The sequence below is a fragment of the Chlamydotis macqueenii genome, chromosome 1, assembly GCF_036417535.1.
Source record: "Chlamydotis macqueenii isolate bChlMac1 chromosome 1, bChlMac1.mat, whole genome shotgun sequence".
Lineage (NCBI taxonomy): Eukaryota > Metazoa > Chordata > Aves > Otidiformes > Otididae > Chlamydotis > Chlamydotis macqueenii.
This window is the reverse complement of record NC_141556.1, coordinates 118,034,150-118,053,709: the sequence shown is the minus strand read 5'-3', so window position 1 is coordinate 118,053,709 and position 19,560 is coordinate 118,034,150. Positions and strand designations below refer to the sequence as shown.

At 36.4% G+C, this 19,560-nt stretch overlaps 1 protein-coding gene across 1 annotated transcript; it reads right to left on the bottom strand.

Annotated features, from left to right (window-relative positions):
• Window positions 1-8,931: 8,931 nt before the first annotated feature.
• Window positions 8,932-14,847, bottom strand: RIPPLY3 (ripply transcriptional repressor 3). Its single transcript, XM_010126991.1, has 4 exons — window positions 14,729-14,847; window positions 13,743-13,812; window positions 10,307-10,374; window positions 8,932-9,079 (listed from the first exon to the last, which is right to left on the bottom strand). Exons 1-4 carry the CDS (start codon window positions 14,845-14,847, stop codon window positions 8,932-8,934), a joined length of 405 nt encoding a protein of 134 aa, XP_010125293.1.
• Window positions 14,848-19,560: the final 4,713 nt, after the last annotated feature.

Genomic DNA, 19,560 nt, shown 5'->3' with positions numbered 1-19,560 from the left:
TTCAAGGAAATTTCTGGAAATACAGGAACCCGCAAGTCCATGTTAGGTTATAGTACAAAGCACAGTAACTTGTTAAGGCAGTGGTTCAGATGTTTCTTAAACGGTGAATTTTCTTTCCTGTATGCATTACTGAGCAGAGACACAACTTTTATTTCCTTTCCTCCAAGAGTCACAAACCCCATTATCTTCAGTAGTCAAAGTTACTTTTTTTTTTTTTTTTGTTATAAAGACCAGTGAATAGAGCGTCATTCTTGTTTGTTAGGTCTATAAGCCAACTTCTGACCAGCAGATAATTTATTTTAAAACATCCCTACTTTATTAAAAGATAGTAAGAGATTTTTGAAAATTTGTGTGAAGAGTCTTATGCCAGTTCTTTAGAAATCGGTCAAAACAACCATCAGTTGCTGTGGGAAGTCTTAAAACCTGGTAATAATCAGTCTGGTATGAATAAGAAGTTTAGTTTCGTGGTCATCTAGACTCTCATAGTTTGCTGTTTTTTCCAGCTGCGTTTGAAGAAAAAAAAACTGTGCTAGGTGTTATGGGTAGGAGAAAAATACCTACTTAATGAAGGAAAACATGCTTTTCAACGTTTCACTCTGAAATAGTAGATTTTAGGTATGTTGTTGTTTGGGGGCATTTTATAAGAATGAGTATTTTAACCTAAACCTCATGACTGTAAATTAGTTCAATGTTTCTTTGCTTGATAGTTGTAGGCTTCTTTGTGAAGTTTTGTTTTTTATTTTGGCCCCAGTTGCTATTATTTCCCCACTCCTGCCACGATTTTGTCCTTCTATTAATTTTGATTTATGTGTTCAAACACCCATACTTGGGTGAGTTCAAGATTTTATGATCAACAGACATGAAGATGTATTTACTCTTTTGTCAATTCTCTAATCACATTGTAGACAATGAAGTATTAACTGTAATCTTTTTTTTCCATGTAATTTCTGCCCGTATTCTATGTTCCTTTTGCTTTCTGAGAAAGCAATTTCGTTTTTAATTCTAAGTTGACAATGAGTGAAGGCCACATTTCTGGTATAATTTGATGTAAGGATTAATTTAGTCCCCTCTTAAGGATACTCAAATCCCTTCAGGATAAAGAAAAGCTACTGGAAAATGCCCTCAGGCCCTGAAAGCACACAAATTAAAGGACTGTAAACCTTGGACAAAGATTGTATCAGTGATGAATCTGCCATCTCATTTAACTGTGGACCTCACAATTATGGGAAAACTAACAGAGGCACCAAAGTGAGTAGGCAAACCGTGGGCCATTTGTTTAAGTAAAACTTGCAGGCATGAAACTCAATCTTTGCTTTTCTGTCACTACTGCGTAGCGGTACTTCAAAGACACGGTAGTGACCTTTTCCTCAACTTCGGAGTAATGCTTGACGCTTCAGAAATTGCCTCTGTGATCCAAATAAAACGAGATAACACAGTGTATGTGGGCTGATATATTTAGGGAATTGCAGGTATTTGGGGTCCATCATTTCATGGTCTTGACTATGACTGCGATTAAGGAAAAGTTATGCAACTGACAGCAAAGAGAAGAGTGATTCTGCCTTTTGTAAATATACAGCATACTTACAGCTGTAGGTATTTAGTGGGATTTATATAGATTTTGCCTTAGATATTCAGAAAAAAACAACTTGAAATGATTGAACTGTGTGGCTAGTAGTGCCTTTCTTTACAAAACATACCTGTTCAAAGACTGGATATCAAGTATCCTTTCTTCTCGGAGACTGAGGAAAAACTAAATAAATAAAGGCAAAAAGCTAAATTTGCCCTCATTTTCACCTTTCTGACTTATTGATGGTGTGTTGTTACAGCACAACCAGTAGTAACCAGTAGAGTTAAACGAACTGCATTATTCCTGCTGAAGGAAACCAAATGATGAAACTTCAGCCGTGCTTTTTAATGCAACTTCTATGATTTTTCTGCTGTCTTTATCATATTGGAGACTGAAGGTATTTTATACACCTTGCTATAAACTTAATTTTGTAAGATAGATTTCCCCGAAAAGGTATTTGAATGAATGCACATGTAAATATGTCATAAAAAATAACAAAGTTGCACTCTCTGAAATTAAAATATGGTATGCCAAAGGAAATAATAGAGATATAGTTGCCAAATTGTGTAAAGGTGATAGAGTATGTCTCTCTTCTTTTCATCTTAGCTGTAAAGGGAAGGGTAGGAACAACACAAATGATCTATTTATGATATTCAAAGTTGAAAAGTACTGAAAGAGAAACTTTGGGAATGGAGTCATGCAAATTATTTTAAAAGGGAAGCTATCCTGGATTTTGGTCTTTTGCATTGCACTGTATTGAATGCCATAAGCTTGGAGGCTTCAGCGCAAATGGAGTGTGTGCATATGAAGTAGCAGAAGAGCTAAATTCTTTGTGTGTCCACATAATTTTGTTTTTATTGTAAGCATTAATAGAAGTATTTTGCTACTCTAATGCAGATCAACAGGGAGCTATAGTAAAAGAGGTAAATGCTCTGTTGTGAAGTTCACAGGTATAAAGCATGTGGAGTAAAACATACAAGCACATATGAGTAAAAACTTAGCACAATTCTGTGTATGTTTGTGTTTACTGTTCTGACAGGATGACTGGAATAAGAAAATGAAAGAAAAAGAAACACAGCATCTCAAATTTTATTTTGGTTTGTAGGCATGAAAGTGATGTCCCTGCAGGAAGCAATGCTGAGTGAAAAAACTTGTTTCAGCAGTAGCAAAATGGAGTTGCCTGTCTTCTTGAGATATGCAGGTATACTTTTGCTGTTACCTAAAGAATTCTGAAGTGTACAGGTCAGTTTAAAAATATTTTGAGCTATAGAATGCTGTCAGCTTGATTTGATAATCTTTAAAATAACCATTGTTTGTTATTGGGGGTCAGAATAGGCTATAAGGTGAGTAACAAATTATATTACTGGAGATTTTTTTTTTAATGGCAAAAGTTCAGATATCAGTAAGTACAATCAAAGACCCTCTCATACAAATATTAAATGTTTATACTCTTGTTGCAGGCAATGTTTCTGTAAAGTTAAAAATTGGCCTGACTCAGGAGGGCTTATACTGCCCACAACGCAGGTAGTGTGCCTGAAGCTCTTCTGTGAATAGGAGCAGGGAAAATGTATGTATTTGTACCATAGTGTAGATCTCTTTTTGGTACTCTGGTTGTTCATTGGTACACCTCTGCTAGGTGGTCTATAAACATTAAAAATGCAGCTCTGCCACCAAGGACAAGTAAAGCATGTGCAAGGAAATATAGTGGTAAAGTAATACTAATAGGTTTTTCATTCTTTTTGAACCCTCTTTTGAATACTTGATTTCTTTAGCAGGCAGTTTCTGTGGACTTTGGTTTCATTTGTTGGTGTAAATGATAAAGTATTTCTGACTTACAGGCAGAATACTTAATAATTTTGTGTAAATGTATTTTGCTTCGTAATGCACCTTTTCCATGGGCACTTGAATCTGAGTGGCTAAAATGTTTAATCCAAAGTCCTACTTGTTGCTGTACTGTTACATTTCCAGTCAGCTCTAAAACTACTGAGAGGAATGGGGTTTTTTGTATCTCTCCCTCTATTCATGAATTGAACCACATTCTGAGGAGAACGTTTTGGAAGCATTTAGTCTTGTTCTGCCAGTTTCTTTACATAGAGATTGCCAAAGTAAATTTTGTTGGTATGCTGTGCAGTTTATGTATCAACTTAATTCTTAGCCTTTTGCTAAAAGCAGCTGATAGATTAACCCAGTCTGGAAATCATGATTATATGGAGTGTAATTAGATGGCAGATGTTTGAGTGAGTTGGATTAATTTTGTCTCTTGAGCTCATAAAACTGCTACTGTGAAGATTGCCTTTTCTCAGTTGTGGCAATTTAGTCCTGCTACTGTTGTGATTCTCTCAGTATAAATGTACCTTAGGAAAAAAAATTCCCGTGATAGTTCTTTTTCTCTTAATCTAAATTATTACTGCATCATATTTAGGAAGAACACTCAACAAACTAATGTCATGCAAAGATATGCTTCCCTTGGATATATGTATCCTTCAAGAGCTTGTCTTAAAGGAGCTTGGAAGTAGAATTCAAGACTGGTTTATGAATATGCTTTAATTTTGTTGGTTTTTTTCATGTGAATACATACAAGAGAAATGTAAAATTGTAGATGTTGTCTGGATACCTCTCCAGCATTCATGTACCAGTGGAACATTAACTTGTCTTTTGCCATCATAATTTTAGACAATGGAAATCGAAAGGTAGCATTTGCTGGGAGTGTTGCAGCTGTTGAACTACTAAGGGAAGTTCTGTGGAACAGAGATCCTGAGCCAACAATTGAATCTGTAAAATGCTATGTTTCTAGTCTTGCCTTTGAAGTAGTAAGCTCATGATAAACTCATTATTTGGGGATGCTTTGTTATCTTTTCCTGTAAATGATGGATGTTTCTAAGGTCACTGAAAACTTAGCAAGGTCAAATCACAGATGAAGTAACAAACCAGAACTGAAACTTGGAAGTTAACTGCAGTTGAATAACAGATGTGCAATATTAGTTTACTTTTAGTCTGCTCTTAATTATTAGCAAACTGGTAAGGAATTGCCATGCATATTTTATTGAAGTGTGCAAGTAAGTGTATGTTGACATTATAGCATGAAAAGAGAATCAGTTATTTCAGGAAAAAAAAATGCTGGTTTGACAGGAAAAGGATAATACTGTTTTGGCTGACTCCAATTACTATAGTTAAATATTGCCAATTAGGTAAATAGTACAGTAATATTACCTTATTTTGAAAATGGAATTTGACAATACAGGGGAAATAAAATTGAGTGTGTAGCAGGGACTGAGAAATTGAATCAGTTCAGGTCGATACAATGTTGTCAGACCTCAGCAGTTGTGCAAGATGATTTGTTTCGGTATTTCCGACAGCCTTTGGTAAGACTATCATCCATTATCAAATTGTATTTTTCTAATAACAGTGTCTGTTCTATGGTCTTAAAGAACACGCTTCTCTTAAGATATTTTTTTCTCTGTTTCAGAGGTGTGGATTTATAACAGCACTTGCTTATGTCGTTAAATATACATCTGATGCATCCAGCATGTAGCCCATTTATGAGTATTAAAATGGCTGTTTTGTCGAAGACCAAAGATAAGTATAGCTAATAGCCTGCTTCCAACCCTGGCTAATAGTGCCTGCTATAATAGTAAGGGCAAAGACTGGGACAAGCAGCTAGTAATGTTTCCCTAGAATGCTTTCCCAGCCTGCAGCAATGTGAAACTTCTGAGCCAGATGATGTATCTTTGTATTTTTCTCATGAAAATCTTTCGTTTACTTCTTGTAAGTAGTAAACTCTTAGTTTCAACTACATCACAGCATAATCACAAGTTGGGTTAAGTAAGTGCTTCCTTTTGTTTTAAACTCACTGCTCACTATTTTCACTTGATGTTAAATCATTCTCCACCATCTCCAAGCCACTGAAGAGGTTAAAGACTGTGTTTATATATTCAATCATGTCTTCCAGGCTGAAAAATTCTGATCTGCTTTGTTGTTTGTGCAATCTGTATACTTGATCATCCTTCCCCCCCTCTGTCTTTATGGCATTCATGTCAAGTATGAATATCACTTCTCAGGACACAACAGACTTACGGCTCACGTTCTGGGTAATCGACCTGCTTTTATTCAGTGGCCGCTTGTCTGGGATTTCCAAACATCCAGCATTTGTCTAAAACTGCTCCTCTTTTCTGCATAGGAATATTTTTAGCGGAGCTACTGTCCCACTAGGTTTGCTGTAGGTTCAGAAATCCTGGACAAGTTCCGGTTTTGCCTGGATGTGTTACCAGGAAACTTGGAATAAAATGCCCCATGCATTATCGATATGGTAGTTCTGTTAGTATGCATGGCCACTGTCTACACTGCATCTGTTCTCTTGTGTTGACTGTTTTACTAGTTACCCCATCTGAAGCAGCTTATACTGACCAAAGCTTCTTTACCAACACTCCTAATTTAAATTAGTGCACTGAAACCAATGCCTTCTGTTTCTCAAAACACTCAGTAGACTGCACCAACCAAAAATCAACTCAGAACCTGGTAGTGTTCTGGCATGCTGCTGCCAGGATGTCGAGGAGGCTTTTTCATACATCTCAGTGAGCTGCTTGCCACTCCAGACTGGTTGACCACCAGCCAGTGAGAGTACAGGACAGGATAACAAAGCTCCCCACAAGTGGAATGAGTGTGCTTGGAAGATGAGGTGTTGATGCTGAAGGTTGGGTGTTAACTCCAGACACAGATCTTCAAATGCTCTGTCTTTCTGAAAATATGGTAACTTCTGCTGGTCATCCAAGCTGCAGTTAACTGTGTTTTCAGATTGAGCTTTTGAAGATTTCTGTCTGCTGTTAATAATCAGTCCTCAGCGTCAACACATAGTACCACCTCTTGATGCTCATCCTTCCAGCTCAAAACCTCTCCTTAATGCAGGAAGATCAGTCTCAGTTGCAACTGAAGCTGGCCGCCATTTATGTAATACGATCCTGCGGATGTAGGTTCCTCATTGCCATCCTGCAACTATCATAACACCAGCTCTTGCTGGGCATCTCTGTCAGCAACTATGCACTGATCTCATCTGATCCTTTTCTAAAGAGTAACCACAGCCCACTGCTAGGTGTCTGCAGGGCAGGCAGAGAAGCTGTAAAGGAGGAAGCAACATGGTCTTAAGTGGAAAGGTAAGGATGAGCAAGGAAGCAAGTACAGAGTGTTCCTTTTACATCATGGATCCTAAAATGGTCACAATATCTGTGTAAAGTAAATGGCTCTTCAGGGTGATGTGTGTGTGTGTATTAGGGAGCACTGTGCTGTGTGGTGATTGTGTGGTAACCACTGTTTTCATAGGGGATGGAGATGGTTCCCTCAACACATCCCTCCAGATTCCAGTAATCCTCAATGAGCGCCTGAGCAATTCAGCAGTAACCAGGTTGGTGTGTGTCAGCATAGAGAAAAATGGCAGCATGGACACACACACAGAGGTGTCTTAAAAGGTGAGAAAAAGCGCTGCTCAGGACTCAAGGTGAGGGCAGAACTCCAGATGTTAGGAGTGAACTCAGCTGAGCATTGATGGAGACCAGAGTTTCTTGCAAGGAAGAAGTTATGGCTTAATATACAATAATTCAACCATTGTCGGGAATATGTCATTGCCGACCTTTTAAGTGATCTTGGACACTTTCCTGTTTGCTTGTGAAATAATGACTGTATAATGATGAAGCTGGAGCAAAAATAATTTTAGAATATGTTGTGAGAGAAGTGAAAGACCTTTAAAATGTCTGTATTTTAGTTCTATATGTTGGGAAGTGAAGATGTGCAGATAATGAGTGAAATGTAAAAGCTGAGTTTTCATGTGTCACACCAGGGTTTACAATTTCAACTAGTTCTTGTAATTCTGTGTATTATAGGATGCTGTGTGCTTGTGTAAATGTAATTTATAAATCCGCTTTTTAGTTTGTAAATGAAGATTTTTTTTTTTAATCTTCCATTGTAATATGTTGATTCATTTGGAACCCTGATTTGCTAGACTTAGAATCTGTAACACTATCGCCTTGTTTGACCCTACATTGTACTAAGAGGGATCTGACACTCACTTTAAGTAGCCTTTACAACTGTCTGACCTTATCTATGCCACCGACAGTAGTGTAGAAAAGGCCAAGAAGCTTGGATTCTGCCTGTGCCTTGTCTCTGGGGAAAATATGGGAGTTTTGGTTAAAGACAAGATACATGAAGCATAATAATTCTGAAACATAGTGGGGACAAATAGCTAATCCTTGAGCTATTTAAAAAATGCTGGCATAGCAAGAAAAGTACTGGCAAACTCCCTGAGCATACACAATTTATGCAAACAAAAGTTTTAAGCACAATACATTATACCAATTCTCTGAATGAAATAAACTGTACTGAAAAAAAGCAGGTTTTGCTAGTGGAATAACAATGTTGGAACAAATGTGTCTACATTGTACATAACAAAAAGATGCTATGAAAATCAGTCTTAAGTCTTCCTGAACATCAATTTAAAAGAAATATCAAGGTAGTGAGATACACGTCCAAACCCCACTAGATGGGAACTAGCAGTAGGTCAGTTATATTAAAATCATAGATTAAAGCGCACAAAGCCATAGAAATAAGATTTTAATATTGTGGTGAACAGAAAAAAAATAAAGGTAGCATATAATGCATATTTTTATGTGTCATTAAATTAAACCATAGCTTTTAAGCAAAACTGACTTTTTTTCTCTGACTGACAAAAAGACACTTTTCTGACTAGAGGGGGGGAAATCTGATAATAACAGAATGACAGGACCCCAGACTGTCATTTAGAACTTGTCTTGACAAAAGTTTATACTAGAATCTCTCTTGAAATGGATTAGGTCAATTTGTCATACAGCATTTATATCAGAATAAACATGGCCAATAAAGCTAAGAAGCAACAGCCTTTGCATTTTAAATCATTCCTTACTTAAATTCTTACGAATGTTGCATTTTGAATCCTTTGGGTTATTTTGGAGCTGTATGTTACGTTATTTTGCCCCATAATCAGTCCCATTTTCATTTTATCAGGACTGCAATGTAAAAAAAAAAAAAAAAAGTAAGAACCTAAGTACAGTGCTTTTAATGGTCTTAATCCACGTTACTTACATCAACTTAATTTAAACCTTATTATCTTTTGTTCACCTTCAGCGTTTTATTTAAAAGTTTCTCAAAACACAAAAGGATTTCCTGTTAGTTTCCAGTTGCTTTGACTCATTCTTCTTGGTAAGATAGTTATAAATAATTTTCTTCTGAGCTTTTGATGTATTTGTTTGGTTAGATGTTTGTCCATATGTTTCTGACAGTTCTTTTTTTATCTCTTGATTTTTTAAATTTTTGCGTTCATCAAGGCTGACCACTGTTCGTTATTAGGCTGAACTGATTTCTTCTTCATCTTCCTCAGAATCAGCATCATCATTGTAGAAGTGAATTGTAGCTTGTACTGGAAAACTCGCCAGAACCTTCTCTCCGATGTTATTAAGAAACTTTTGGGATTTGGACTTGGGCAAATAGAGTCTAATAAGAAAACATTTTAAGAGAAAAAGTAATACTATGTAATGCTTTCCCAGCTAAGCTATCTTGACTATTAAAACCTATTTTTATCTTTCTTTGGGGAGAGAAAAATCCTAGAGTTCCTTTTCTTTTAAAATAAAAGTTGCTAACTGAAAGGTACTGTTGATTTTACACTACATCAGTGGCTTTGGACATATTGTGTATTGGATTTATCGAAGTTCCTACCCTGATAAAGTGTTACCAGGGCAATGATGCGTACTTGAGATGGTTTGGTTTGGTTTTCAGCACAGTTCAGAAGTGTCCCATGCAACTGGGGGAAGTCTGATGAATGTTCTGGGATTCTGGAATTAAGACACCCATTTAAGATTGGGGTGGGTTGCCTGTTGCATAGAGGTTGATCTTAGTGGATTTTGTGTCTCCAGGTGGAGGAGGAGCTGTACACTCACAGTGATTTATTTCAAAATTCATATAGTTTTGTATTGAAATAATGAATTTACATTTCAGGTTTTCACCAGCTTTCCCACTAAAGCAAAACTTAGGTGGTCTGTAAACATATGTATGTGGTTTTGTGTGCATATGTATGTACATCTCTTCCTCTTCGTTCCACTTTGGCCAGTTTTCAATTAAATTTGACAGTGATAAAGGTCACATAGAATTTAAACTTCTACAACTTTTATAAAAACAAGCACTTGTAAAGAAGAGGGATATTCAATTAATTTTCCTCCTCTAAATGCAAGTCCAAATCAGGAGTTTCTACATCATTAAGCCTTAAAGGATCCAAATGTTGATGAAAACCCCTATAAATCCCTCAGGCATAGGAAAAGCTTTACCTGGTGTTTAACTTTTATTCAAGGGCAAATTTAAGCCAGCCTGACACAGATCTGTAACAAGTCGCATTCCGTTAGCAGCTGTTCAAGTTAATTATTTGGGCTTTGTGGCTTTGTTATCATATTAATAAATGTAAATATAAATTAGATGAGGCGGAAGAACATTGTTTCTTTTAAGATTACTTTTTTCTTATTTTAATTATTAGCATATTGTTTCAGGGTCTGTTCAGCCTGGGCATCTTTCCTTGTAGGGGTATAAAAATCTATGGAATCTGGTGAGGAGTTAAACTGCATGACTAAAAAGAGATACTCCAGAGACAAACTGATACTTCTCCTGAGAAGGAATATGTCTTGGCTTGGAAGGTGTCACTTTTTCTGTATCAAGTGATAGGATTTAACTCACCTCACTGGATGTTGAAACCCCAGGGCTCCTTTTGATCTAAAATTTATTAGTTGACCATCCAGTTCTGACTGTAAAGAGACATTTATTATTTAGAGTAGGCTAAAAATGAAGATTTCACTTTTTTTCTTCTACAGATAACTGTAAAATTCTACAGTAATTTTGTTTTGTTTGCTGTGCTGCATGTAAGTGTACCTCAGAGAATATATGTGCCCAAAGTCTGCCCATAGTTGCACATTTAACAAACCATTTGAACTTGGACATTTTATCAGCCATAAAGCGAAGAAGTTGTACATTTTCCCTAAGTTCTTATGGAATATCTATAGTGACTGGTGAGCTAATAACACCACCAAATGGAAGTTCAGTGATTGTAAGAAAAAAGGATGTTTAATCAGTTTAAAGGACTGGGAGGTTAGGGTTTTATAAAATACCTCTTTAACTAAACTACACTAACCAGCAGTTTGGAGTTGGAATGTTCACATTGGCAAACTTAATTTAATCAAAGATCACACAAGCACATTAAGATTCCAAACAGTAAAATCAAGATTCAGTAAGTAGGTAGCAAAAATGTATTTTAAATATAAAAATTAAATTTAGCACAGAATAAATTCCTTCAAATTAACATCACAATAAAAACCAATAATTTGCAAATGTTAATGTTACTAAATTCTATTAGGATTATAAACCTTGAATGTAAACCTGAAAGCATCTCCCAAAATCACTGAGGCCTGTCACTTCATCTTGTAGGTATGTATTCTCTTCCATGTCTTAAAACAAGAAGATTTCTTTTTTGCTTCTATTGCTACAAACAATGATGCATAAAATAGGAAGATTTAGCTTTGCTATACTAGGACTTCTGGTGAATAGAATCTAGAAACCGTCCACTCTGCTGCAAACAAAAAATTGTCAGAGCAATTAATTTGTCTTTCTGAGGAAGTAGGCTTCAGCGTGTATATTTTGGTGGGCCCCAAAAAGCCCCTGGGCTATGGACTGAGCAAGGGGTCTTGCAGAATTCTCTCTGTACCTTTCATGTTGGCCTATTTCTGTAATACTTACCTGTTTGTCTTGTAGCCAAAATGATTTGTCTTCAGGCTGTTAGGATTTTGTTGGTTGTTTTTTTTTTTGTGTGTGTGTGTTTAATCAGGAGACTCATTTACCTTGTTTCCACAGTATCTAGTAAAACGGACTCTTGATCTGCCTGAACATTGTAAATGTGATCATAATATCTGTGTTAAATACCACATGTTACTTTTCTCCTTTCATATTTACGTTAAAATTAAAATAGTCTTTTTTATCTTTATTGACCTGTATTTTCTGCTCTCTTCTCTTCGGAATATATATTATTTTTTTCATAATTATATATACAATAACATGTATTGATTGAACACACATTATATGCTTTTTCTTTTCAGAATACAATATATCATAAAAGCCAATTAATTGCAAAATCTAACTCGGTTTGTATACAGCAGAAAATGTTCAGTGTTAATTTTTATTATGTTGTAGATATGCTAATAAAAAACTTTAACTTACTTTTCATGGCTTTTCTTCAGGCATAAGTAACAACGTATTTGAATTTAGGTAGTAGAAAAAGTATTACTTTTTATATAAGGAAAAGTGTATTATGTATAGGTAACTATACAGGTTATTAAAACACATGTTCTTAGCAACAGAGTTAAAATTATTAGTTCAAATTTTTTACCAGTACTTTCATTTTTTAGTGCTTTGCTCTGCATCTTTCAGTTTCTCAGGTTAGATTCTTATATGTATACACCTAAACATTTTTTTAATGATACAAAGGATATTGAAACTTTTATTTGCTTCACTGTCCAGTGTTTGAGTGTCTACCAATCTGTAAAGCATTGGCATTTGTACATATACATTGTAGAAAATAAAAGTAGCCAGCATGCAACTAACTAGCACAAACATTGTGCTCAATCCATCTTTGAAGGCCTTCTGCTGAAATCTCAGTAACTTTGCTGAAGAAGATACCTCTTGCCTTGCACAGCTGTGGGATGTAGGTATGCATTAGTGAGCACCTCTTTCTACCTATGCACCACACAAAGTGTCCAAACATCTTCCCTCAGTTGTTGTGACCCTGTTAAAAAGCATATGGAAAGGGTCCTAAAGCCTTCGTTCAGCCCTCATTAGGTCCCAAGCTACAGAGGCATCTAGGATGCTGAAGCAATGTTGACAGGCCATAAGGTATGCATGAGAAGGATCTGGCAGGAAGGAGACATGATAAAAAAAAATTGAAGCCAACTCTTTTAGTTATACTTGGCTTGAAACAATGCCAGGCTGCTAGCATGAATGTGTAAAACTTCATATATGGTTTATTTTTCTCACACAAGTGGGCAGAACCCTAAGTGTGAATTAAAACTTTTGAGCTGGTTGAATAAAATATTATACAAAAACATAACCTCAGTAATAAATCACAACTTCCTGATTTCAGAAACCTCAGTTTCTTGAAATTATCACTGTAAGCATGAACTCCCATGAGGGTAAGACTCCTCTTATCCTTAGTAAATTTACAGGTCCCTCTTGGAACACCACTGGGAAGGACATTCTTCTGCAGGCACCTGCCGGGAGGAGCGTGGGACTCCCTCAGATCTGTAAAGTTTCAACCTCCATCATCAGCAGACAAAAAGTACAGGGTAAAAAAGTGTTGCACATGTTAAAATACAGTAGAAATTGTGAGTCTTTAAAGACTTGCACGAAGGAGAGCTGTTGTCTTAACCTGCAGAATGTTTGGTAAAAAGTTGAAGATATAACTGTGAATCGGATACTGCAAAAACTTATACAGATGCTTAAAACTAAGCACGGGAGTAGCACCATTTCATTATATTTTTTTTAAAGTTTACAGCATCAGGACCTGTGTTGAATGTTCTTCAATCTCTATTTTTGTTCTTTGAGCCTAACAAATCTTCCTACATAAGCAAGTAAAACTAATAATCACAGCACCTTTCAAAGGCACTTGACAGTAAGAGCTACTTTAAAATCCAGTTTTCTGTTGATTTCCTAGCTGGTTTAGCTACAGCAACATCCCTCCCCAAAAAAAACCAATCAATAAAACTCTGCACCTGAAAGCATGATTTCTAAATTTCATCTTAAAGTCATTTTCACTCAAACTCCTCCTATATACAAAAAATCACATACAGACCACACTCGAAAATTTCAAACTGAGGATATTCTTATTTTTATAATAAAGCAAATAAAAACTGCTGTTAAAATAAGGGTTGTTTTGAGTAAGCAGTGCTTTCTGCAGCTCTTTAAAAACTGATAATGATTTTTGTGTAATTTGAACCATATTTTCTAACACTGAAGAAATACTTGAAAGAAAAAATTAATAGATGACCAAGCCTCCCTTCCTGTGTTCACATGGTTTCAATATCTGTACCTGTTTTCTATAAGGATCATTTTATCCAGAGTTTAGTCTCACCATTTGCTGATTCTCTGTCATCTCACCATCTCTTGCTGTGAGCATCCAGGGCCTCCATAAAGCAGGGCTGCTGAAAGATTAAGATAGAATAGCACTCCCACAGTTAATTATTTGTGGTAATATCCACACAGTACAGATCCTTTTATTAGATTCTGCTGGTATCTTTTGAGATAACTTTTTTTTTTATATTTTCAACATATTTTAATTTGGGAAATCTGATTTCTATGGCAATATCAGTCTGTCTTCCGTCTACGATCTGATTAAACAAGATAGACAATCGGTTACACATTTTAAACTAAGGTGTCATTTCCCTTTAAGATTTCACCATGCAAAGTGACTGCATTTATCTCCAAATGATGATGTAATGAATACTGAAATCTCCTTATTTATGCAGCACTGCTACAAAATAAAAAGTAACCCTCCCTCTCTGACAGTATGTCTAAATACAGATTCCATGTCATCATTGAGTGGCTGGTTATTTATTGAGTAAGCAACTCCAGCATTAAACTGACATGGGCAATCTGGTCTAATTAGCTTAAGAGAGCATATGCAGTGGTGGATGCTACATCTGCCTTTGTTTGGTGGAAGCGACCACAATTATGGATGCTCTTTTTAACAGCATTTTCCATCTCTGCTGCTGCGTAAAAGATTCATACAGTTGGGGAAATGGAAAAGTGCTTTCAGATACGAAAGGTAAATAAACGTAAAAATAATAATAAATCAGTTATCGCAACCTTAATTTTAATTTACTTCCATTTAGAATTAAGTTCTGAAATATTTGACTGAAAAGGATAAAATACCAGCAAAATAAATGTCACCTGTTCCAAGTGAAACATTTTGAGACAGGTATTTTGCCCTTCACTTCAGAAGTTAGAAATTGTTTTCCGTTGTCTATTCAATGACAAAATCGTTACATTCAAATAATACTGACAGACAGAGTTTTGAAAGGAAGGCTGCTGAAAAAAGTCTCCCTGTGCCCGCCTTACCTGTCTGGGTGCTCCCTCGGCCGGGATGGGTGCCACTGCTGCCGGTGGGTGCCCTGGGAACGATGGCAGACGTGGCCCGCTGCAGCCTGGAGTGAGAGACCTGCAGCTGCACCCTCCATGGCACTTGGTGGTGGTCTGAAGGCTGTGGCAGGCTGGGCGCTTGCCTGGGCCTTTCAGCCCCTCCTTTATGTCAACTCCCAAAGAATACTTACCTAAAACAAACATGGCCTCAGGTAAAAGGAGAGAAACCTCCTTAATGAGTTTTCTTTTGACTCCCCCAAACAGTTCAAAGATAGGGCTCTCCAGTTGGCAGGCTGTTCTGGGGAGAGTGCTGCTAGGGAAACAGAGGCTTTTTGTTAAGTTTGTTTAGCAAATCACATGGAAAATAATCTGCGCCCTTTATCTTTCTGTCACTGTTTTACAAAATTCGTATTTCCTCCACCCGAAATATATAATGTAAATACTCCTTCTGCATGTCTTTGGAAAACTCATCAACATCCTGTCCTAAAAAAATGTAAGAGAAACTCAAAGAGAATTTTAAATGTACAATATTTTTTTTAAATTGCTGAAGTCTTTTCCATATTCTACCTTCAAAAGAAGAAAAGACACCCAAAATCAGTGAAGGTGAGAGGATTTAAAGATAGGCCTAGTGACTTCCTCAACGGTATAGGAATGCTCCTTTAATTTGACTGCTATTTGATGGATGGAGAAGAAAGCTTACACCAAGAAAGATTACTTTGTCTATCAAAGAATAAGAGAATGAAAAAAGTTATGATTCCTCAAAGTCATCACTTTGAGGAATCTTTATTTCTAAGTGTGCAATATATGACTTAAGCCTACAAGGACTGAATAGAAACATACTTCTTCCAAGCTTTCTTCCCACTGTTTTCATTGGTAGCGTGCATTACTCGTAGCCTGTTACATTGTACAAGAACAATTTATTACCTGGTGGGTGACATTATCTGATTTTCATTGTTGTGGTTCATTGCTACAGTTAACTTTGTTTCCTTTATTTCCCAACTACCACAGATATCTACGAGGATTATAAGAACCTAAAGCTGAATTATCTTTCCACCTGTGCTGTTTACACACCGACATCAAAGGCTACAGATTCAGCTCCCAAATATAATTGGTTTCTACCATGAACTTTCTTTCCAGAGAGAGAACAATAATTTTGTTTACTGAACATGGAATGTCCATTGATCATTTGGTATGAATTAGGTCACTTCTAGCTGACTTAGCTGAAGAAACCAGCAAAACAGTCAGTGTGAGAGGACACTGAAAATCCTCTTTGGGAGTCAGATCGCTCTAAGGTAAGCCTTGTGGCTCTTTTTCAAGTTATGATCCAGCTGGAGGTAGCAAGGAGGAGACAGACTTGTCCAGTCAGCAAGAAGGAGCCGGACTCACCCATAAAGACCACTGGATACATTCCCTTGGAGACATAATATTCCCTTGAAATTGTTCTCTATTAGAAAACATTGTATATATACCTTTGCACGTGTCGGTTTTTTGTGCCTTCTACTGATTTTGCTTAAATGTCGGTCTTCCAACAAGGAGGAGCTTAGGCCAGATTTGAAAGTCAGTCTGATTTTCCTATATTAATGCAAGCGGTACAGTTGTGTTAGCTACTTGGCACTCCTAAGACTGCTAAAAGTAACAGCGTAACACAGGTTCTGATGTTTTTGAAGCAGTCTTTGGTAACAGAATCTGGGATTCGATTTGTTGAGGTTCAATTCTCACATAAGTTTTTCCTGTTCTTTAAAACATCCCTTCTTGCTGTGCCAAATAGACATGTTTTAAACTCAAAGGCCTAAGCCATTAAGTGCTGTTCTGGGAAGCAAGGCAATATGTAATAGAGGACTTACGGTCTAAATCTACTCCCTCCCATGTTTGAATACTGTGTGATTTTTGTAAAGTTGTATCTAAGTAAATAACACTGTATCTCAAAGAAGAAAATATATGCGCAGTCTCAATCACTTTAAACATTTATATATCAAAATCAGTACAATTATTGTAATTAAGAATATGGTGAATAATATTGAAATAACAAATTATGTATTAAATAGCAGCATGAGTCCTGAGAAAAAATGGCAAGCTTCTTAAGTAACCTAAATTGTAATTAAATATCTTGCTGAATTACAGTCTTAAATAGGCATATATAATTTCATCAGCTTAGTTTTATTTAGACCTAATTTAACTTGATAGTTGAAAGGGAAGTATGCATTACACAGATGATGTCTATGGTCCTGATCTTGCAATCAGATCTGTATGTGAGGATAATTGATTTATACCTCTGGATAGAATCTGCCAGCATGGATATTAGTGCAGCACTAAAGCCTAAACCACAAACATATAGCTCACCAGAAGATGCAAAGTTACCCTCAATTAAATCTGTCGATAAAGCCCTGCAAGACAAAATTTATTACAAAATTATTGAAAATATGATTTTGTTAATGAAGCTGTAATGTAATCTAACATAATTACATGTAACACTGTAGAAATAAGGTAATTCAATATTACATTATTGTACTAATTAATTGAAGCCCACAAATTTAACTGGTATTTTCATGGAAATCATTGGCTAAAATCAGGTTGCAGATCTGTGGAAAATGGCTTATTCCAGTAAAATATAAGCAGCTGTATGATCAGTAGTTTCTTAAAAAAAAAAGGCAGCAGTTAGGCCAGTCATAGCTGTCTAATTTTAAGAACTATATTACTTTTTGCAGTATAATTAATTTTAATAGAAAGTGCTGTGTTGGGTGAAGAATGCTTTGACAGAATCAAAAACCACTCATTCTGTTATAGTTGCTCATCCATTTTCCCCAGAAGCTAGGAGTATTTTTCAGACTTCTGATGCTAGCTGAGGATAAAATTGACAGACTTAATTCTTACAGAGAGATGAGTCATAAGATAACTATTTTGTGTTAATTGGAAGAGGGGTTTTTTATCTTTGTGGGAAACCTGGTTTACTCAGTTTTCTCAGGAAAGCACTTGTGCATTTGCAAGAATAAAGAGTGTTCACTATAAACTGGCAGTGTCAAGGAAACAGGATTGCTTTACAGCATTTATAATTTTGAATAATATCTGGTATTAAAGAACATGACATAAGCATTTGTAGCCACTAATAGCATGCAAAGCTCCTCAAAGAGAAATTGTTGGAAAAGCTTTTAGGGAGCAGACGGAGAAGGACACTGAGCCATTCACAAAGCACATCAAGGCCATCTCATAATATTCCTTTAAAGTCAAAATGAGACACTCGTCTCTGCTGAGGTTATGTGGTAGAGTTGGCTCTCTGTTCTGAGCGGCCTCATTTGGGAGCCTTCCCCGGTGGACTGTTTGAAGAGCTAAAGGACATTTAACCCCCGTAGACGGAAGCTGGCCTGTCTGTCCCATTGTGTGTGGGGGGTGGGATTCTCCGAGCTTGCTGGCAGAAATTCAAAATTTTGCCTATTCACTTCCTTCAGGGTTTTCCAAATTCTCTTTAAACAATTTAATGTCGCTCTGTGTGTGTGTTCATCTTGCAACATCTTTCTGTAATCTTTTCTCTATGACAAAACTCCAGGTGTTCTGGGAAGTCTGAGAGCTAATATTACTCACTGTTTCTTTCCAAGGCTTCCTTCCACCCTCCTATAAGAAGGAACTGATTGACATAGTTATTTTAGAATATCTATTTTAGTAAATTTCCTGATGCATACAAGACCTTGGCTTCACAATAATTAAAAAAAAAAAAAAAGAATGTTTCCCGATCTAAAATTCTTAACATTTTAATCAGAACTTGTCATGATTAAGTCTAAGCTACACTATAATAGAAACTAAAAAAACCTACAGCAAATTTATGGTTTCAAATTATTCTAACTGAGAATGTGCCAACATATGTAGAAACTTGTCTCAAAATGGTGACTGGTTTTGCCTATATGCTGTTCTGCTTCAGATTCCCTTGCATCATGAAGTTTTGATTCAGTTTTCTCATTTATTCATAAACATTTCCAGGATAAGGGAACCTTAAGAACGAAAAGAATCACAATATAGTTGACTGCATTCGATGCCACTACAGGATCAAGCAAAGCATGTTCCTCATCATGCAAAGGTTATATAAACAGTTGTCTTGCAGCATGCTCTGAAAGTCAGCAAAGGCATGTGCTGCTGAACTATTAAAGAGAAAGTGAATTCCAAAGTTGAGAGCTTTCTTTTGAGGTTGTATACTTTGCTTGTTTTCTTTCTTTTGATGTGCCTCGGTAAGTATTTTGACTTCCTGCATAAGATAAAGTCACACAAAGGAACAGTGTATAACGCCAAGTTAGGACCACTGGAGACTTTGTTCAACTCTCTGTAGAATACAGGATAAAGCAGCAGCACAGAGCTGGTATTTCCTAAGCTTGAGATGGAGAAGGACAATTATTTAAATTATTTCACCTTCCAACTGAAACTGTCACCAGTTTCTGCCGTGTATTGTGTAAATCAAAATTATGTCAGTGATTCCTACCATTCTGGATAAGCTTTTGCTGTGGGTGCAGATTTAAAGAAGTAAAAATGCCTGTAATGGTATGGTGGTGTTTTTTTTTATATTGACGCCAGCTTCAAAATGTGCAGGGCCAATTTGTTCCTTGCTTATCTACAATGCCAATGTGTTGTTGCTGGAGATCCATTTAGGAAATTGTTCTTTTAGAATATCTATTTTAGTAGATTACCAAGGGCATATAAGGCCTTGAGTTCAGAATAACAAAAAAGAATATGGCTTCATGCCCTGTTCAGGAAACGATTGTTGCATATCAGTCAGCCGCAACTTTAATGTTGGTGCCAGCTTTTTTTTTCCAACCTTCTTGCATTTTTCT

Bases quoted from the DNA above. Each gene is read 5' to 3' on its own strand.
- RIPPLY3 (XM_010126991.1), bottom strand. From the start codon at position 14,847: ATGGAGGGTGCAGCTGCAGGTCTCTCACTCCAGGCTGCAGCGGGCCAC. The intron at 13,813-14,728 runs GTAAGGCGGGCA...TTAATCTTTCAG, and splicing joins CCGAGGGAGCACCCAGACAG to CAGCCCTGCTTTATGGAGGC. The intron at 10,375-13,742 runs GTGAGACTAAAC...GTCTCTTTACAG, and splicing joins TGACAGAGAATCAGCAAATG to TCAGAACTGGATGGTCAACT.